The following is a 22,489-nucleotide window of genomic DNA, read 5'->3' as shown; positions in this document are numbered from 1 at the left end:
TATTCATAATCCAGCATGCTTCAATATCGGTGCTTTCACAGCAAGTACATTATTACTTGGGGGTCATCCTTATAGAGATGTTTTTGAACTCTTGTATTATTTTAAAGCAGAAGCAACACACAATGTCAATGTGCTTGAAGTGGGTGTCTGAAGTAGGCAATGCAGCATCCAAGCAGGATGTGTGATTGTAAATGATCTTACCGCCTTGTTGATCATGAGGGACTACGGGATCAATACTGTATTTTGAGTATTCTTATGTAAAGCGGGAAAACAGTATCTACACTGTTAGAGGACATAAATGTTCATGACACCTCGAAAGAAAAATGTTAGAAAAGCATATGATCGGAAGGATAGAAAGGAAAAACGTTTTCATAAAGGTACAGTTTGTAAAATGTCACCACTAGGTGTCAGTAGATTGCAGTCAATCCAATTCTGTTTTCTTTCTTTTTTTCGGACTTGGAAACTTAAGTCAGAAACTCTCATAAGATAAGAGAATATATTCAAACTGTTTATCAGAAGAGAAGTGTGATTTTAAGGATACTCTACCCTAGCATTGGCTAATGTTAGCTTATAACGAGTTGTTGTTATTGTTTAGCCGGCTCACTGTTAGGTATCCAGAGTTGGGACAGTTGCCTAGAAGAGGATGAGATGAAGCAGAAACATCCTTAACTGTGGTTCATGCCACCACACCTGACCAACGTTTATCGGCAAGGTAAGGTTTTTGTCTTTTTACTGCATCATGCACAATATTACCAGACTTACATTTTTAAGTAGAAAAGTAAAACACCACAGATTGCACAGCTATTACCTGGATGATTGCGCAGGCATCAAGACATCAGAGTTCAAAGAGTAAGAGGCGTGGCCCGAAATGTCTTTTTATGTAGTGTAGACCGCATTCTCACACCAGTGTCTGACTACACAGGTTGATATTAATTCATTTACTTTCAGATGAGAGGAACTGCTGAACACGAGATTATTACAAACTCGACTAATGTCAAAAGGCAGAATTATGGTTACCAAGAAGGTGGGAAAAGAAAAGAGGATGCTGGGAAGCCTGCCTTTCGAAGCGACGTGTGAAAGAACTACAGAAGGAGCAAACAGGTAAACAGAGAAAGAGAGATTTCCAACAAGGTGTGATAAGACAGTCTACAGATAAATATGAAATACTGTGAAATACATTTTTTTTTAAGATAATTGAAGGACAAAGACATTAAAACTGCCAAACAGGATGCAGCAAAATGTTCGAGAGCTCTCTCATGCATCTCCCTCTGTATGCCTCTTCTCTTTCTCTCCCCGTGCTGTACAGACTATCTTAATGGAAATCACCTCTCCATCTGAGACAGATGAGTGGCCCCAATCTGATTAGTTATTTACCTTCCTTCCATTTCCCTTTGTTCACTCATTAACACACAAAAACCACAGCGGCATTTTGAATCTCTCTTTAAGTCTGCCCTCCTCTACATCAAGTTATGCGCTGGTTTTTGTGTCATTTTACAGAAGCCGATAATCTCTATGGGTTTAGTGCCTTTACAAATGAGTGTGGCCGGTGCAGTATGAGCATTTAAGAGATCTTTACCACACATGAGGGCTTCCCTGTATAGCTAAGCATCTGTGCACGTGTGCTGTTGAAGAAGACGCTACACATGCTGGGTCATAAAAATGCATGAGACCGAGAGAACAGACACGGAGACATGAGAGCTCCCAAGCGATATAATGGCTCTCCTTTGGGTTTAAATCAGCACGAAGAATGTGTTACCTGGTGCAGTGTAATGCAGAAGAGGTGCAGTGTAATGCAGAAGAGGAAAGAGTACCTATTTTATATCTCAGACTCTAGAGCCTCAGAGCCCACTCACGCCTCTGCTGTAGGTGGTGCTGTGACACACACCAACAAAATGAGGCTGAATACTATAGTTCTAACTTATAGCTTAAAAAAAGAAAAGAAGTGTCTAACTAGCAGGGCGACAGGCCATCAGCATCCAACCTAAAACCTCCGTGCCTAACAAATTTATCTGAATAAGGGGCCATTAAACTACAAAGCCTTTTGCTGAGAAATGAGTACCCAACTTTAGGAGGTTTGGCTCCGCCGAAAACACAACAGAAAGCTCCTGTCTCTCCCTGACACACATTCAACAAACCCCTCTAACACACTGTGCATGCATCACCCAGGCTTACAGCAGCCCTCTGTGCCTCTCAGAAGTAATAACAGCCTGATAACAAACAACTTTAAAGGTGCAATTTCAGCTTGATGGACTTTAACTAAAACTAATTCTGGTGATAGACAACAAACAAAACTCATCTGCAGTATTTACACTGTCCAAAATCTTTCTTTGTAAGAGAGATTCATTAGTGCATCAACTAAAAGCGTACAGCTGTATTCTCAGTCAGTAAAAAGGGCAAATAATATATACAAACATAAATTATTTCTCTGGCTTCAAATAAATATCATAACATCAAGAAAGCACTACCATAATTGTTCTAATAGCCAGATGCTAAGTGGTTCTCCAGCCACATTCTTTATGCTGACTTAAGTGTATGCTGAACAACCAGAACACAGTGTTCGCTATTCAAATGTTTATGTGACAGAGCAACAGGACCATAAACAAAACTGTATTGCAGGTGGTGTGGGGGTGTAGATTCATCTTGATACAACAGTGACATCTTGTGGGCACTTACAAAAATGCTACTCCAACAAAATCCATTTAACACACCAACCACACAATCAAGTATTGCTTCTCTTAAAAATAAAGCATAAAATCCACCTTATTCAGATGAGTATTTAGTATGACCTGCAGCAATGTTTTTAAACACAACCTGATAGGATTATTCGCCACTAAATAATACGAAATACTAAATATCTTTACAAAGGAAGGATGGTTACTCCTGTTTCCTTTTACCAAAGAGTCCAAGTACTGAAATTTAGCACTCAGTTCATTATGGAAGCTTGCTTCCACCACTGAGAAAAACAAAACATTTTTTTTCATCCACAAGTCATAATTTCAGGCTAGCATCTCAAAACTTTGACTGCAGAAGAACACTGCCGCTAGCTAACTGCTCAGCGCGGAAACAGCACAGCAACAAATGGTAAAAGGCCTGTATTTATATAGCGCTTTACTAGTCCCTAAGGACCCCAAAGCGCTTTACATATCCAGTCATCCACCCATTCACACACACATTCACACACTGGTGATGGCAAGCTACATTGTAGCCACAGCCGCCCTGGGGCGCACTGACAGAGGCGAGGCTGCCGGACACTGGCGCCACCGGGCCCTCTGACCACCACCAGTAGGCAACGGGTGAAGTGTCTTGCCCAAGGACACAACGACCGAGACTGTCCAAGCCGGGGCTCGAACCGGCAACCTTCCGATTACAAGGCGAACTCCCAACTCTTGAGCCACGATCGCCCAACAACAACAACAACACACAGGGCGCCCTCTGACCCCGGAAGGACACACCGTTGCAGCGAGAGGGCGCCGTCACTATGGCAACATAAACAAAACATAACTGTACAAACAGAACCCCCGAACAGCCCTGACCCGCTACATAGCCCCCACCTAAGGGGTCAGTCGTACCCGACGACCCCATTATCCCACACAAAGTCCTGCAAATGTCCAGGTGCCTTCTTTTGGCGCACCGGCCGGTCACGACCGGCGGGAGAAAAGTCACTCGGGTCAGAACATGGGGTGCCACCATCATCCCACTTCTGACACCAATGTGGCGAGCTCAGACAAGGAGGAGACGGAGGTATCGTTTGGTCTTGCTTCCCGTGAGCTAGCCAGGGAGCACAGCCGTTTATTGACATCTGCAGAAGAACACTGCCTGTCACTGCCGCTAGCTAACTGCTCAACGCCAACAGCACAGCAACAACAACAACAACACACAGGGCGCCTCTGACCCCGGAAAGACACACCGTCGCAACGAGAGGGCGTCACCCGTCACTATGGCAACATAAACAAAACATAACTGTACAAACAGAACCCCGAACAGCCCTGACCCGCTACAATATATATCCTGCTGCTTTTACACACGCACTCACATAACTTTTGCTCAGCGATTCTCTGCGCGATCAACCTCTCACATGTTTAAGCTTGCTGCGGGAGATTTCACTTGTCATGTTTGCATAGTAAGCTAACGATTGATAAGACGATGTCGAGGAATTGGTGCGCAAATTATCATCACTCACCAATCAGTGTTGTCGCTCTCTATACACAGTTCGCGCGATTGCAAAGTGAAAGCAAAAAACAAGCGCAAATTCAAACGCGATTTCAATATGTCACATATTGACAGTGACTCACCGATGCCAATGACATAATTACCCAGCTACATTTCCGAAAGAATGCAAAAGCATTGACATATATTTTTCCTTCCCACGATAGGCCGACGGGCAGGGCAGAGATAGATTTTGGTAGCCCGACTGGAAAAATCGCTAGCCACGGTACGTCGGGCTAGTGATTTTGCAAGCCCTATATCTGATTGAGGAATCACTCATCTTTGGAAAAGAGAGTTTATTACAGAGAAATGGCTCTTTTCAAAATAAAAGCTATACTACACGCTTCTTCTGGGCTATATTCTCAGCAGCATATTAAACATATCAGGTCCCCATAAGGATAATCATGTGCTAACGGCTGTCTAAATGACTCGGCTAAAGTTAGTAGCATGCTTGCTTTTTTTTGTCTGCTTCCACTTGTCTTTGCACTAGGATGATGTCGGTGTAAATGTGCAGTCATATTTGTTGTGTTCCCACTAGTGCTGTCAGCGTAAATCTCGTTGAAATGACGTTAACGCCACAACACGGCAAATCTCCATTAACGAGCTACCGCAGATCGCCTATGCATGGGGCTGGACGGCCAACACGTTAACAAGCTAACTGTGCTAACACACTAGCTCCCACCCATGTAATTGAGCATTGCGTGGCACATCCAACATACTGTTTTACTTTAGTCCATGACGCGCTTACCTTCAGGGTCATACGTCACATGAAAACCAAAATAGTTCCAAACGCCAGATCTGAATGAGAGTGGGGGAGGTCCATGTTGCAAGGAGAGCTTAACTTCTGTCTCGCTAGCTTGCCCTGCGCTCAGTGAATCTGCGTTCGACTACTCCGCCCAGGCTGCACTGTCGAGCGCAGATCCACCGAGCGCATCGTCAGAAGGAAAGTTGATAAAATAAATTAAAAATTTATTTTGTATTGTTCGATACATATGCGTACTGAACCGAAAGCACTGTATCGAACGGTTCAATATCGATACGAGTATCGTTGCACCCCTAATATATATATATATATATATATATATATATATATATATATATATATATATATATATATATATACATATATATATATACCTAACAGCCACAACATTAAAACCAACCCTCTCTTAAGTGAATGATAGTGATTTCCTGTAACAATGCAATACAGGCTGGCATTGGTGTTGAGGACAGCACAGGACACCCCAGAGGTTTTGCGTCACCACACGACATAAGGCAGGTGGAAGAAAATCCTCATTTAGCATGTGTATTTAGATCGTTTTTGATTCTGACATTTTGGTGTAAATGTGAGGAACCACAGCACAATAATATGCAAATGTATGCAAATCAAATCAGATCATCTACTCCATTAGAAGAAGGTTTGTACTCGTTTATATTGTTTTCGAGGATTCTGTCAACATAACAAATGAGTCACAGTAACAGACACCAGCGTGATGATATAACGTTTTATAAACACTGGAGATTTTTTTTGTCTAAAATAAATGTCCCAGACGCCGCACGATTTGCCAGTTTTCTGATGTACTGGGTTTTATCATGGTTGTTGATGTTTAAAGAAAATTGGCCATTTTCAGTTAATACTGAGCTCCAAGTAAAGGACCCGATTTAAAAACTCTCTTCCTCTCATGCAGCCACATGTTAACTGCATTAATACTTTTCATGTCAGAGTACTCAGGCCACTTCCATTTCTATGCAAACAGCTGCCTGGCTGGATTTAATTAATAACAGTGATTATAATGGCAGTAATGACAACCGTGAGGGTGATATGCGACAGTCCTGATGAGAAACGCTGGCAGGGATTTGTCCCTTTATGTGACAGCACACAGCGGAGAGGTGACAAGAAGCGGGGGCGAGAGATGAGGCCCGACATGTGACACAGATCTGCCATTCAGATCAGGATTTCCGACCTCTAATTCTCCAGGACGATCGCTCCGCTTCCCACAAAAAAATTTCATGTGGCATTTTTCTTTCTCTATGTACACCATATTGAGGTAATAACGAACAAATGGACACGTTAAAAGTAAAAAATAATACAAAAAATAGAGAAAACTACCTACCCAGTATCAATATAGAGTCCTCTTTCTTTACAAATCTTTCCAGAATGTGCTGGAATTTGGAGAAACCCCCCAACCAGTCATAGCACTGCTCCATCGTGTATCTTTCATCCCAGTAGGCGACGTCTTTGTACCTGGAGTTGTTTTCTGGCAGGTAGTCCATATTCTCTGGAGCATGACAAAAATATGTAGCATAACACTGTGTCAGACTATAACGAGACTTCTTTTGTGTGTCGCTAAATCTGTTTTTGCTACAGTGCAGTGATGCATTTCACTGTGCTTTTTCCATTTCATTGTGGTTTCAGCATTGTCATGGGTTTTTTTCTGTCAATTTACAGACCAAATGATTGGCTGCGAAATTAATCAGCTAATAAAATACATAAAATAATACAAAATGTTAAGACTGCCCAGGTTACTGTAAAATAAATTGATTTGTTTTTACTGTGACTCATCTTTATGAGAGAAAAAAAAAGCTACTGGAGGTTTTTTCTTTAATTATTTCATTACTTTTTGAGTTTGACATATTTTTTTTGACACATTATAGGCAAACAAGTAATTTACAAAAGTTTAAATTCCCACAATCATTTGGCAAATACAGGAAATCGCTTTTTGGCACAACACTTGTATTCAAACTGTTGTGACTGATTTGTTGACCTGTAATCTGTCAAAATCTCATGAATTACATATTTTGAAAAATATTTTAACTCGGAAAAAACGGGACTGATTATAATGCAGAACACAAATCAGAGTCAAAACGATACCTGAAAAATAGTTGTTTTTTTTTAATTTTATATATTACACCTTCATAAATCCTGTTTACTACAGCCTATTTACTAATGTAAACAAGTTTATTAGACATTAAAAATAACATATACAAACACTTGCAGTCACTTTTTGGCAGGGTCGTGCATAGACCTGGCAGACAGCAACACTGTAGTGAAACAACGCCAAATAAACACAACAAACAGACGCTACTTCAATGTTGTGACAAACTCTTAAACTTCCCTCGCCACCTATTCAGCGACTGTAGATAGAGCGCATGCGTGGATGCGGCGGACTACCTCTCGCAGCCAGTTCAGTTTGTTCATGTAGTTGACAACAAAAGATTGCACAAAATATGATAGTCATTTACCTACCTTCTTATTTTTTCCCCTCGTTTTGTCGTTAACTTCAGCAGCTTTGTAAAAAAATTTTTTAAAAAGGCCGTTTCCTGGGTGGGAATGAATCCACGTGTTAACAGAAACAACAGTCGTAGGACCGAGTGAGCTCACTTTCACTCTCACGTTTCTATCAAAATAAAGCTTGGTACTACAGAAAGTAGAGTGAGCCCCGTCTTAAACTTCCCTCATTTGATAATTCGTTCATTCGCTTGAACAGAAAAATGTTGTCTCTGAGTTTTTCTATTTCTTACGAGTCAACGCTTTAAAGGAGGCGGAGCGATACAATTCAACAGTGCGGTGTCTAGAGTCGTGTTGCTTTCACGTACTCTTTGTAAAATCTGTCAAATCGCCACGGTGCATTCAAGCGATCTGCGTTTGTTACAATAAATGTAGAAAAACTTTTTATACAGTCATCGGTTTGTTAAAACTGTTCTTCAAATTAAGAAAAAGAAGAATGCATAGACCTACTTGGTATTTGTTCTATAGTCTTGGTTTCTATAATTAAACCAACTACTAAAGGAAGAGAAAATGTGTGCGCACAGCATAAAATGAGTCCAAAAGTGATTTGGTTCCTTTCCCGCTTCAAACTTTAATTTGAATGATGATGAGTGATGATGATTAAATGATGATTACTTATCAACCCTCATATGTTGAACTATAAAAAACAATTCTAGTGTTTCATGATGAGGTGGCTTTTAAAGAAAGAATGATCACATTAACAAAACTGCAATAATTTATAGAGAAGTTCCTCACAGGACACACAAAGCAAGGTCAGGGGTGGAAACCAAATTCATATTTTGTGCTACATTTCTTATTACATTATGTGCTTTCTGTTCTCAGTTAGCTCAGCTGAATACATTTGTACTGAAGAATAATGCCCAGTCACAGCTCTTTTGTTTATCAGCTCTGCCCGTGAACACTGTCTGTGTTGGTCAAACAGCTAACCGCACCCACCAAAAAGAAAACAAAGAGAAAAGATTGCATCTGCAAGAAAGTTTTAATCATTAAATTGCACTTGTATCAAAACAGTTTCCCTGGAAATGAATAATTTCAAACAGGAAGAATGCTGAACAATGTGACATTTGTCTTCTTTTTGTTGTTATTTATTCCACCCTGATTACCAAATCATGGTACACATCAAGGCATACGCCTTTAATGTAATTACCGAGAAAACAGAAATTAGGTTTTAGTTATTTTGGGGAAATTCTGATTACCGGTAGTCTTCCTTGCTCCTCTCACCTACTACATCATTATGCAGATGTAATGTTGTACTTTCCCCTGCAGATGGTAGTATAATACTGCTGTCTTAAACGTTTTGCTTCTTACTACCTGCTGAAAGAAACCCAATAACCCTGCTCATTCAATTTCAGTCTCTGTTTTGGTGATTTGCTTAAAATTACACTGTAAAGTCTGTGGCATCTATACCTGAACAAATTCATGGCCCGCATCCTCATAATCAAGAGCTTCTTTTGCTGTCTCAGACTCACTGGAGTGGTTCTTAAACTGTTGTGGGCAAACCTGAGGTCTCATTTTTATCTGTGAACAGCTGAAAAAGGGAAATTCTTATGCTGTGAGTGCAGCACTTCCCATTCAGTTAATTTTATGCTTATTTGTATTTTATAATTACTAAACTCTAAACAACTGTAGTCCCGTAGATACTAGAACAGGGGGTAGGCAACCTTTCTGATGAGCAGTGCCATTTAAAATTTCCTCAGAAGTCAGTGTGCCATATGATTGCATTAGCAATAAATTTAATAACACTCTGTATCAACGGTTACACACTACATAGAACCACTTTATAGAATTATATTTGTTCGCAGATGTCGGCAGCTATCAGCGAATAGTTATCAGCTATTTTGAAACAAAAAAAAGACACTTTTTATCCATAACAAGAACTCCATATCAGCAAATGAACTGTACAACAGAAAATGCAAATGCTATTTATGGTCTCCTCACAACAATGATAAGAAAAATAAACTGGGCCAATACGGCATGTTTGTTAATACACTCTGATCTCTGGTCTCCCACTCAGAGACACAGATCTCCAAGTGTCCAGCATTCAGACGGCTACCTGAGGACACTCATGTGAGAGAAAACCTGCTCACACAGATATGTAGAGCCAAATACTGTCAATAAGGCCTCTGCAATGTTCTGAAGACAGTTAAACTTGTCAGGTAGTGATGTCCAGCAGGTGACAATGCAAGCTCCATGAACACGCGCAGCTATGGATTCCAGCTGCTTCAATGTTATATGTATGATTTCTATACATTTTATGTCAGATAAAAACTTTGGTTGTAAGCTTCAGATAATTATTTAATAACAGCTAGACATTTTAAATGAGAATAAGAAAGTATTTCTTTGTGCCCACCTCTCCCTGTTAATGCCCTACCTGGGCCCCTGGCAACACTTTGCTAGATCTGCCCCTGCACAGTTACCAGCTGTCAGCTACTTAGAAAAGGATCCTGGTGTTATTTGTCTCTCAGAAACAGTTCAGAACTTCCCTTCAACTCATTCATGTCACCTTAAAGGTAAACCTGTTTCTCCATCACCTGTTCAGCTCTGATGATTCAGTAAGGACATCTCCTGGTTTCATCTTCATGTTTCCCTCTCACCAGATAACCAAACCGATATCATGACAGCAGCTTTTACAGCTGTGGCTCCAGCAAACATCAGCTGATACTACAAAGTAATATTAAATACATTCTAACAACAGCTGATCAAGCTTAAACGTGCAGCTGTTGTTTAACGTGACATGTGCTGGTTTCCTCTTTCTGGCGCAAAGTGGGCGATAAACAAACAAGAGAGAAAAGCCGATCAGCTGATCATTGATCAGGTTCATGATTGAAGAAGAAACAGGAGAGAGAGGGGGGAGAATGAGAGAAGAAGAGGCAGCTGTGCAGCTTAAAGACAGAATAACTCCAGCTTTGTGTCTTTTTCTATTCTAGCTGAAGTCCGGGACAAACTGTCCCTTTTCAACACCAAACGCCTAATATTTTCTCTGAATGCGGGACGATTCCGTCTTTTTACGGGATGGTTGGCAACTCTACTAACTAACCTTGTGAATTAAATAAAGTTCAACATCAGTAACATCACAGCACCCACCCAGCTGTATAGAAACTCCATCATGCTAGCTAGCACGCAGTACCAGTTATTGTAACTGACTGTAAAAAGTCAGCACAACGAAAATAAACTGCAGTTAAACACTTGACCGCAGTACCTAAACTTGGTTTATATCTGACCCAGATAGACTGCAGGTCATAACGTCTTACCTGAAGAGCAGTTCACCTGACACTCGGACCGGCCTCAGGGCTCTCCTCCTCCTGCCTCCCCTTTCTCTCATCCACCTGCTGTCCTCCACCACTTGCTAATTTTACTGAATCTAGCCACCACCAAACAAGTGAGTTATTTTTACACACCGACCAACATCTGGCCAATCCACCACCTTTCATTGTTTATACCGTTACAAAGAAGAAAAAAAAGTCACCGGGCCACCGAGCAAATGCCCAGGATGGCCAGTCCAGCTATGGTCGTGCCATCAGTTAACCCTTCGCGTGCAAACTGTGGCACGCACCCCTGAAGTATCGAAAAGGATTTTCACTGTTATTGCCACTTTGCCATTATGGACAAATATTCATAAATGAACAGAGTAAACCCTCACAGTCTCTGAACGTCTAATATAACTTCAAATACAGTTATTTTATACTAATGCAATTCTTTCTTTCTTTTTTAAATAAAAGACAGTCATCATATTAAGGGTGTAGTGGCATTTTTTTTCTCATAGTGAAAAAGCCAAACTGATCATTTGAAACAATCCATGGGATTATTAACACCAGTCTTATATGTATTGTGGACACCATCAGCTTCAGGCAGCTCTATAATAAGGCTAATGGTGCAACTTGCACTTGACTTTAGGAGGAAATTACATAAATTCTTGCTTTAGCGCTAAATGTTAATAGTGCTCCAGCCAAATGGTCAGAAACAGTCAACTGTGAGCCCACAAAAATATTACAAATTTGTGTGGGCTCACATTTTCTAAGTGCCACATACTAATGTACTAACCTGCAATCCAGGCTGACTGTGGAAAAGGCACATGTAGTATGCTGCCCACTAAGATGAAGGGTCCTGCATGAGTGGAACAAAACCCACTCTGGTTAAATGTACACCTGCTCCTGCCTACATCATTTCACCATAAAGCCATAGTGGTCCCATATGTATTATATTATATATTATAACATATAATATATTATATTAAACATACTGAACAAGACTGTTAAATACTACAAATTTACCATATTCTAAAATGCAGAAACATTTATTTAAAATATAGTTTTGTAGCTTTAATTTACAAGAGATCCTGTGAATTTTTGTATGCTTTATGTTAAATAAAAAGTGTGTAAAACACTTAAACTTACAGAAAAGTATACTGTTATTAGTCGGGTTTTATTATGTAATTCTATCTAAAACATTTTGGAAATTTAATCCATATGTAATAAAATGATATATCAACCAAAAAAAGTGCTAATACTATTGCAAAACTAGTAATTGGGTTTATAATTTATAATTTATTATTGTTTTGTGATGATAAAAAAAATACTTTTTACATTTTTAGGTGTAACTTTATAGAAACATTTCTGATATCTTTACTATTATCTTTACCTTAAAAGGATCACTCATTTAAATTTAATGGATTCCCAGAAAATGTTATTGCATTTACAGTGTCCCGTTACAAATGGTATCACCTGAACTTTGATTGTTAGGATATGTTTTCACATAAAATCGTATATTTAATGGATATGAGCCTTTGCAGAGTTATACTTGTTAAAATATGAGTTTTACTTTTAAAAATAATCTTATAGTATTTCTGTAATACAGCATTAACACACTGATACAGTACTTCAATTTGCAACATGTCAGTTAATGAACAAACAAATATGTAAAATTACACAACCTATTACTTTACAGCTTATTTTTACTCATTGTATTCATTTTTAATATGTATTTACAAATTAGAATAAAATGTATTTAATAATATTATATATTAAATAAGTGCTGTATAGTTGTGAATTTTTTCATGTTATTTTACTGGAGACGTGTTAACTCAGTCAATTTATGTAATTTTATTGATTTAATGAACAGGAAAACTTTGTGATCAAAAAATTCTGTTACATGTTTAAATTGTTAGGTTGATTGATTGATTGATTGATTGATTGATTGATTGATTGATTGATTGATTGATTGATTGATTGATTGATTGATTCACAGTGAACTACACCTTGTTCTCCTGCAATTATATATAATTGCCAACAGAGTCATGTCATTATCACTTTAACTTGTGTGTCCCATTTATATGACCCAGTCCAGAATGTACACGCAGGCATTGTTAATGTTACGGAGTCCTTGTGTAGCTGTGAACAGAGGGGTCTCCACAGGACCCTGAAACCTCAACCGTCATTAATATTTTTGTTTTTTACCAGGAACGTGATGTTACTGATGTTACTACTGTCTTCTGTGGCCCGTTTGTCTCCTTTATATTACATTATAATGTCTGCAGGCAGCAAAGAAAAGTAAATGCTGTTTTATGTGCACTTTAAATGCATTTGAAAGTCTTATTTAGTGACTTGATTAGCTCCCCTTCAGTGGTTATGAAGCAGGTTGACGCAACACATGGTTAAACTGAACTTACTGTGAGACATTTTGAGAAACATCTGAAAAAATAGTCCATCCACTCATCCTCACATTTCCCAGCTGGGCTCGTTGGACTTGTGTATGCGTGACTTAAAATAACAACATCAAGAAATCATTGTAAACAGTGTAGTCTCACTGTGGAGCAGCGTACACCGAAGCTGCATCATTATGTAACCTCACGGTGAACAAGGTACGATTATTTTAGTGATTTGTAACGGGAGAAGCCGCAAAACAGCCAATTCTCAAGCTTTTCGCTGGAGAAGTGGAGTCGTGTGAGGAAGTGGAGACAGATAACCATGTCCAGTCCAGTCAGACCCGCGCAAACGCCGGGATCCGTCTTGTGGAGATGCGGAGAATAATTTGCCACAGATTCCTCTGCATAGTGGAGGCACTATCACAGACCACGTGAGAGGAATATTCAATGACGGTCCCCGACAGACCGGTTCATCTCTGTTGGCACTCCTCTGCTGGGTGACATGGACTCCTGGACGCTATACACTCTTAGCTTTACAGAAACGAGCGAAGAGGGAGAGCGACACTCTGAATGTAACCTCTGATCGCTTTTCTCTTCTTTTTCAGGTCTTTTTGTTTCTTTTTCTCCCCCTTTCTTCTTCTGTTCTCCTCTCCGGCAGTTAGAGGGAGTATGGCTTGGCCGTGCATCAGCAGAGTCTGCTGCCTGGCTCGTTTCTGGAATCAGTTCGACAAATCGGACCTCTCCGTCCCGCTCACCATCCAGAACTACTCGGACATCGCCGAGCAGGAGGTGCGGTCCGTCACCAAGCAGGTATCCGCTTCGGAGCGCGCACCCGGCAATAACTACACACCAACTCCGGACACGCGTGCCAAAGGCTCCCCTCATGCGCCCGCGGATGGCACTGGGACCCGAGGATCTTTCAGGTCACGGAAGGAGCCCAGCTACAAGCCCCGGGAAGACTACCACCCCCCGGGAGTACCTTTCCCCAGTGTTACGCAGTACAAGCAGGATTTCAAACCATGGCCCATCCCCAGGAAGGAGAATTTCCCGTGGATTAATAACGAGGGGAGCAGGGCAGACTGTGTGTCGGACAGCCCGGTGAATACTTACCACGTCCAGGGTCAGCCTGGGGAGAGCCGGGGGGGGAGAGAGGAGAGGGGCAAGGGGCAGAGATGGGGGGAGCAGCAGGTGATGGAGGAGAGCAAAACCAGCTCCTACAGGTCTGAGATCCTCTCTCACCTTGTTTCAGCACCGAGCGCTGTTCCCAGCGGGTGTGCCGCTGATGTGCTCATGCCTGCTTTGATGCTTAATTAGACTTTAATTTATTACTAGTTCAGCGACTTCCAAGGTCGAGCCAACAAGCATGCGTGGAGACGAGGGCTCATTAAATAATTCTCTCACACGTTTCATATTCGTATATGGTACAGCGCAAGTATGGTGTAGGATTTGTGCTGGCACTGTATCCCCTGTATGTGGAGGTCTGTGTTTTTCAACCTTTTCTAGCTTTTAATCCTTTAAAATGGGATTTTTTTAAAAGGTTGATTCATGTGAATACATTTCAAAGATGAAAAAACAAACATATAACCCCCTCAGATACTTTTCATGACCTCTGGTTCATTTAGACCCCGAGGCAGAGTTAGTATATACACTTTGGGAATTGAATTCATACATTACAGCCAAGATACTGATAAACGCCCACATGTTTCATCAGGACTCTTATTCTGCAGTTTGCTGCATCAGCTGTTAAAGAATGGAATATATTAAGCCCAATTCAAGATTACTAGCACATTATTTTGTCTAATTTCTCCATTAATTTAATCTTTGTTATTACTTCATGCTCCAGACGTCCCCCTCCAGCTTTGTCACTCTACTAATACACTTCTCTACCTCCAGGCAAGAGTACAGGCCTTGGGCGGGGGTGCGACCGGCCAAAAGTGCGAGGAAACCCCCCCCAGCTCAGTACTCCAGCCCTGGGACAGAAGCCACTCACGTCCCACGTGAAACCAGCTACCAGGCTGCCTACAGGGGGGAGGTTGGCAGGTCCATGGGTCTGCATCAAGGAGAACACGTGATCCCATCCGCTGCCTCCAACATCCAACCTGCCGCTGTCCCCCAGCCTGCCCCCACTGCCCTTCAAGCCTACAGATTGCAGAGTCCATCCAGCCTCCAGCAGAGCATCCTGCCTGAGAGGACTGAGCTCAGTGGAACAATCAAAGGAGAGGTAGGCGCATAATCATTGAGTTCAAGGAGCCATGTTTTATGTCTAAAGTTTAAAGAAAACCACACACAGTTCATTGTTAGAGCTGCACGTTTAAATCCAGGCTCGCTCATCCTGAAAGTCATCTTCACTCATCTCCCCGGCGGCCTGTTGCTGTTGGGGCATCACAGAAAAGTGATACAGCATTCTGTCCCCGAGAGGCTCAAAGTGACCCAGCTGTTTAAAACAGGCCATGTACCGTGTTAGGTAACAGTGCTGGTGCTACACTCTCTACTGTGGCCTGAATAAAACTGGGTTGATGAGGACAACAAATTACATGTGTAATTCTCTGAACTGCAGTCCATTTCAGTCAGCTAACTGACTGACATCTGTCTAGAAATCAGTGCTGATCATAGCTGCAATGAAACGTGTGATCCTTTAATCTTTGCTGTTATTAAAAGAGGTTATTTCTCTTTATGACACAGCACAGTGCTTCTTTAGATAGCCAATGGAACTCCAGTGATATCATATACATTATATACATACAAGTATAACCATATGCTCTCAGATTGCAGATTTATAGGGCTTTGCCTGAGCAACAACCATACAGAATAACTCACAGCTAAATAATAAGGTGACGCTCAGCAAGGGTCATATAAGGCCTGCACAATGCAGATTTTTAGGGAGAAAATTTGATATTTATTTGTTGACTGATATTCTATATTGCTATGTATAGAAAGTATGTTTGAGTTACACTGAATATTAAACTTTTTGGGTCATACATAGTATATGAACAAAAGTACTGGGGTTACTACACATTACACATACAGGAGCTGCTTATCCGTGAAAACCAATGCAATGAATTTCCCAGTGTGCAGTTTTTTGTGCCGATGTTAATGCAAGAGAAGGTTTGGAGCTCTGCAGCTGTTGAGTCAGCAGCCCTATATGCACTTCACACGATCTGAAACTTTGTCTCTGGGTTGCTGTGGTTGCTAAATGCGTCCACTTTGCAACAATATCACTCACACCTGATGGTGGAATATCTAGTAGAGAAGTACTGATTTGTTGCAGCGGTGGTGTCCTATTACTCCACCATGCTCAAATTCAGTGCGCTCTTTAGAACGAGACATTCTTTCACAAATGTCTGCGAAGCCCAAATGCGTGCCGAGGTGCACAGGTGCGGCCATGTGACTGAAAACACCTGAATTCTAAGGTTAAGTGGTGTGGTTCAAGACTTATTCTGTGATGCTACTCTACTGCATGTGTTACAGGCAGCACTATGCTTCCATTATATAATTTCTAAAGTATCATACTTCTTCATTAGTTTCTCTAAAAATAATAATAACTATAATAAAACTGGTGCATATCTGACATAAAAGTACTGAGTCTGCTGCCTGCATGCTCTCTCAGGTCAGCTGTCAGCTGATACTTAGGGAGACAGTTTTTGGGGAATCTCCAGAAGTTTAGTGCCATCCTTCTCCTCCGCCCTCAACACTCAGTGCCATCTGCCACTGGAGATCTGGGCAGCTGTGGGCTGGACCCGGTCAGATCTTCATCTGTGTTACAACAGCTGCCCCAGTAACATCTTAAGCCGACTGGTTTTCAGGGAGATCTGGCACACGTGCTCTTCTGGTGAAACGAACACGTGGCTCTCACTTTAGCAACTGTTTGAGAGACTCGGTTAAAAAAAACAACAATTCGTGCACGAGAGCAGAACGATACGACTTTGCAGTTATTTGCATCACTTTCTGAACAAAGCTTGGTCCGTTAAGCTGCAGCATACCTCGGTTTTGCTGTGTGATGCTAATGGAGGTTGAAGGGATGGGATGTTAATGGCAGGACACAGACTCTAATAATAACACTGGCCCAGTTGGAGTGAGAGTTCAGGGCACATTAAGAAGAGATGTGCTGCTGCCAGTGGGCCAAGCTTCAGAAAGAGTGCAGTAGATATTTCCTGTACATTCTTATTGTGCCGTCTTTCAGCGTTGCATGCACTTTGTCTGGCATACCACAATCTGTCAGTGTGACACAAGCCCAGCCTGGCGGCATTAGATAATCCACCCCGGTTACCGATGGCCCACTCATTGCCGACTCATTTATTGACTCACTAACCCCCTGCAGAGGTGTCTGACCAAGCATTACACATCCCACTCCAGTACACATTATACTGGGTCATAGTATTCAGCTGGTATTTGTCCATATCTGGTGTTTTATGATCAGCATTACCATCAACCATCTTCATTCAGCAGGCAGACCGGCAGCTCATTAAAAGATGTAACGGTTAACTTGATGGTAATCTGCTCCTGATGAAAAAGAAGGTGGGCAGCCATAAAACTCTCATTACTGTTTAAATCAATTTGTGCCCCCTCCCCTCACCTATAACAGATCAAATCCGTCTCGAAAGACAAAAGCTGGCTCAGATTTCATGACGTAAAAAAACAAAACAGCAATGCTTTTTTCTTTTTTTAAAGACGAGAGCGCTGCGTTCATCTTGAACTCACTGAACTTGCAAACCCAATTTAACGCATCCCGGGGAGAGGAGGCATCGAGGTGAGAGAATGAACCTCAGTTAAACCTGACACCCCGTTAGTTTGCAGCAGCGTGTGTATGTGTGTGTATGTGTAACAGATTTGTGAGGATGGCTTGTATAATCTGCAGTGTGTGTCAGGGATAAGCAAGACAAAACCACCAGTGCGCAGAGTGAAAACCACGGCAGGAGCGCTTGTGACAAATCCTTGGTTATTTCACATTTAGCTCACAGGCAGCGAGCAGCCTCCTGAGATTTCTCTCCCTTGCAGGTCATTGGCAATCCTTCATAACTTGCGACTACAGTGTATTAAGAGTGCTGCGTTCTTCTATGGCAGGAAGAGAGATGCACAGTCGAGTCAATGGCTTAAAAATGCATGAAGCGGATTAAATGGCCTGCTGGGAAAATCTAACCTAAAATTTCCGGTTACCTCCATTTACTCATTTGGCAGGGGGGATGGCAAATCCCTGCATTGGAATCTGATTTTTCCACCTCCTCTAACAGGCTCGGAAAGCGATCTGAAGTTGTTGTGTGTCGGAGTTGTAGATGGTTTTCTGATCAGTCAGCGTTACCCCATTCATTTCCCTGCTTCGCCCCCATAAGTCAGCCCTAAGTTTCTACAGTTCTACATGTGTTATTTTTCTCTTTCCTCCCTCATTTTTGCCAAGCTGTCTCCCTCTATTCTTTCACTTGGACGTCATCCTCGTTCCCACGCTGCTCAGGACTACAGAGGAAGTGTCCGGTGCCAACTTGGCACTGTTTATATAGAGAAGTGAGGATTGTACTAAAACCAGGGGAAAGGCAAAAAAAGGAATGAGGGGGAAGAGACTCAGACCGGGGGGTGGGGGATGATGCACTGTGTGATAGATAAGTGATGGAGATGTGGGGGGAGGGGAGCAGTGTGTGATGGATTATCTGTTAAAGTGCAATGTTGCATTGGGTTGCAGTCTCGTTTGGCACCAATCTAATTTAGGAGAGAGGCAGACCTGGCTGCTGCACAGAGCAGAGAAGACAGTGTGTGTGTGTGTGTGTGTGTGTGTGTGTGTGTGTGTGTGTGAGAGAGAGATTGTGTTGGGGGTTGAAAACAGTCACACAACAATCCAACTTGCTAAACAAAAAGTGTTGCCTTCCCTGCCACCCACAAGGCTGTATAGTCAGACTCACAGTGGAGCTGGGACCACAGTCTGAAGGACTCTCCAAAGATTTTGTGCTCTGATTGGCCGACAAAAAGCTGCCACACTTCAGCTAGATATGCAAGTAGAAACTGAAGAAGTCTGGGCCCGCTATAACGGGCAGATCTATTAATTGCTAGAGAGAACAGAGTGTGGTCAATGTCTCCATGTTTTATTCACTGAAGCCCAGATTAAAAGTCTGGCCAGATTTTATTTTCTTTTTTTGGGAGGAATGGGGGAAGCTGTCATCAGCAGAACAGATCAGCACTAAAGAGGGAAAAAAGCAACCCAGCCCACACTGCTAGCACTCTGACAGCAAGACCTGATGTTATTTGACAGCTTAGTCCGTCCAGTGTCCTCTCATTTCACGGGTGTGGCGTGAGCATCACAGCTGCTGCACTCGCTCCCATTTCCCTGACCACTTTAGAAGACTGCTGTTACACCTGTCACTCTTTATCTGTCTTGCAGGAACATCTGGTGAGGACCAAACTCCCTCCAAACCCTTCTGCTGTCTTTCAAAGCGGATCTTCGAGGGTCTTCAACATCTGACGCCTGCTGCCATTCTGCTTTGAGGAGTCGACACGGGAAATGTCCTCACTTCATTCCACAACACAAGAATCTATGCAAGGGAATGTATTGTTGGGAAGGCTGTGGAGCCACGGACTCAGCAACCCAAATGGAGATAGTTAGACAGCTCTTTCCTCCCCCCATCCCCCACACTCCTTCCTGCCCCTGTTACAATGGAAATGAACACGCATGTAATGAAGTTGATTTTTTTTTTTTGGATGTTTTTGCATAAACGCACAAGAAACTGGCTGCTCTGTGTGTTGGTGTGTGAATTTGTGTGTGTGTGTGCCTGCTGATTGGTCCTTTCACTGAACATAAAAAAAAACAAACAAACAGTGTGCACCAGTGATGAAGTGACCTTTACCCGCGTAGACTACTGTGTTGCCCTTTGGTGTTGCTAGAAATCTGCTTGAAAATAATTTATTTCCTCAGCATCTATTTGGTTTGTCAGTTTGGAAAAAGTATTAGTTGGTCTCAATTTTTTTGTAAATCTGTTGTTAAAGAAAAAGAGCAAATGAGTAATGTAAGATAAATGACAATAAAAGATCATTAGCTAGGTTGTTACTTTCAGATGCCTCCTCAGTTGTATTTCTTCCTCCCATTGCCCTGTTAGTCATGTTTACCCTTTTCACTCTTGATTGCAGTTAAGAGCCAGTTAATCTCTCTGGTGAACTGAACCCAACTTCTAATTCACAGCAAGAAAGTGAGCAGTTACACTCACTGGTCACTTTATTAGGTATAGCTTTTCAACTGCTTGTTAGTTCAAATATCTAATCAGCCAATCACTTGGCAGCCACTCATTGCATATTAGTCATGCAGACATGTTCAAGGTGACCTCCTGAGAGCAGCTTCAAATCGAGCATCAGAATAAGGAAGAAAGGTACTTAAAATTAGTGATGCTGCTGGTGCCAGACAGGCTGGCAAGAGTATTTTTAGACACTGCCGATCTGAAATTTTCCCACACAACCATCTCTGGGGTTTATAGAGCCTGGACCAAAAAAGAAAAAACATGCAGTGAGCTGTAGTTCTCTGGATGAGAATACCTTCTTGATGTCAAAGGTCAGAAGAAAAACGCAAGACTGCTTGAAGCAGCCACTACAACTAGGGTATGCAGAAGAGCATCTCCTAATGTACAACTCATCCAACTCTGGAGTAGATGGGCGGCAGCAGCAGAAGACCACACCGAGTGTCACTTGTGTCAGCAAAGAATAGAAAACTGAAGTTACAGATCACGTGGGCTCAACATGGTTTGACACTCAACGAGGAAGTTCACTGTACTCAATGACCTCCACAGTCACCACATCTCAAACCAATAGAGCAGCTCTGACATGTGGTGGAACAGGAGATTCACATCATGGATGTACAGCCGACAAACCTGCAGTAACTATGTGATGTTGTCGTGTCAATATGGCCCAAAATCTCAGAGGAATGTTTCCAGCACCTCGTTGAAAAAGTTGGTAAAACCCAGAATGAACCTAATAAAGTGGCTTTTAAGAGTGTATATAAAAAGAGTCAAATCAGTCCTTTAAAATAATATTATTGTGGACAGTCCAGACAAACACTGAGCATATTTGCATTAGTCTCACTAATAACCATTTAAAAACTTGCACAGGTGTGTAATTTGAGAAACTAGCTGTTTACTTGATAAGTAGCCTGTAACAGGCACCTGTGTCACTAACCTGGGTTCAGCACACTGTTCATGTATGATTGCATTTATCAAAAACATAAAAAAGACAAGAAAAATAAATAAAGACGAGCCAGGTTTGCAAGAATTGTTTTTAAAATTCATTACAAGAATATTGATTATATTTTTGGTTTGCACTGAAATTGAAAATACAATGTTTAGGTGTCTTCTACACTAATACGATTTGGTTTAACAGGCATCAGAGTCACTCAGCCCGACACACATCCACTCATTCTCACACATGAACGTAATACAAAGCAGCACATTAAACAGAAACAACAGCACAACACGCACACAGACACACACATCAACTTCACTGACCTCTGTGGGGACTACAGCAAACACATCCAAACGCACACACTCACTACTGTCGGGGTGTAATTGATCGCAGGTGCTGAGATTTGATAGAAAAATAAACAGTGTCTGAAAACACCATACTTCATATACTGGTCATATACACTATACATTACATGATAAGATACAACACAGCTGTTACACACAATGCTTAAAAACACTTCAGCGTGCTGCCAGGGCTGGTTCATGAACAGAAGATAAATACTAACAGCGAGTTTCTCTAAATCACAATGATTCTCACACTACACCGTCTCCTGCATCATATTAGTTCATCGGTGTCTCTGTGGCATAATCCACCTTTAATTTCAGACTATAAAAGATGAATCTATTAGCCCATCTGAAGGGCCTTAGAAAACACTTCCTGCGTGCTTGTTTGTCTTGCAAGGCTCGACGTTACCTCTGCCAGGTAACCGTGAAACACATCAAAAGCTGAATGCTGGTTGCCATGCCACTTTCAGCAGAACTGCTGTGTATGCTCTGCCCAAATGATAGAAAAATACTCAGTGTGTTTCCGAACAGCTAAATTTGTGGTTCACCTGAGCTAAAAGACTCAGCCAGTTCCAAAAATTCAGTGATTGTGATGGCGAGATGCAGTACACTGGAGATGGGACAGCTGTCTGATCTTATTATTTAACCCTGCAAGTCACTCAGGCTTCATTTTCCCAGTGACTAGCTAGCTGTCTGGCAGAAAACACTTCATCATTAAAATAATCTTTTCTTGAGGTAAGCAAGAGCACAATCGCTTCTCTAAATCCAATAACACGAGCCCCACGAAGCTTCAATGCACCGGCACTAAGATGTTACAGAGTATTAGAAACATTTGTTACTTTGCTGCTACGCAGCTGCTCGAGC

General features: G+C 41.7%; 2 protein-coding genes across 3 annotated transcripts in view; one reads left to right on the top strand and one right to left on the bottom strand.

Annotated features, from left to right (window-relative positions):
- The window catches only part of ece2a (endothelin converting enzyme 2a), a 105,947-nt gene extending 98,222 nt beyond the window's left edge, over positions 1-7,725 (bottom strand). Inside the window, exons 1-2 of the mRNA XM_085378285.1 lie at positions 7,454-7,725; positions 6,321-6,485 (exon numbers count right to left, since the gene is read on the bottom strand). Of these exons, the coding sequence (XP_085234411.1) occupies positions 6,321-6,480 (160 nt within the window). The 5' untranslated portion in view covers positions 6,481-6,485; positions 7,454-7,725. The remainder of the gene's footprint in view (positions 1-6,320; positions 6,486-7,453) is intronic.
- A 6,080-nt stretch (positions 7,726-13,805) lies between these two features.
- map6d1 (MAP6 domain containing 1) lies at positions 13,806-19,581 on the top strand. Of its 2 annotated transcripts, XM_085378930.1 has the most exons (4): positions 13,806-14,356; positions 15,030-15,337; positions 19,349-19,359; positions 19,501-19,581. In XM_085378930.1, the coding sequence occupies exons 1-4, from the start codon at positions 13,806-13,808 to the stop codon at positions 19,579-19,581; spliced, it is 951 nt and encodes a 316-aa protein (XP_085235056.1). The 2 variants fall into 2 exon arrangements, with proteins under 2 accessions (XP_085235056.1, XP_085235055.1); XM_085378929.1 differs by lacking the exon at positions 19,349-19,359 and having other exon boundaries at positions 15,030-15,357.
- Positions 19,582-22,489: the final 2,908 nt, after the last annotated feature.

This window comes from Diplotaxodon limnothrissa, linkage group LG18 (genome assembly GCF_057381915.1).
Source record: "Diplotaxodon limnothrissa isolate DT_005_m linkage group LG18, D_limnothrissa_male_GT1.1, whole genome shotgun sequence".
Taxonomy (NCBI): Eukaryota; Metazoa; Chordata; class Actinopteri; order Cichliformes; family Cichlidae; genus Diplotaxodon; species Diplotaxodon limnothrissa.
The sequence above is the reverse complement of the archived record's forward strand: the minus strand, read 5'-3'. Positions and strand labels throughout refer to the sequence as shown.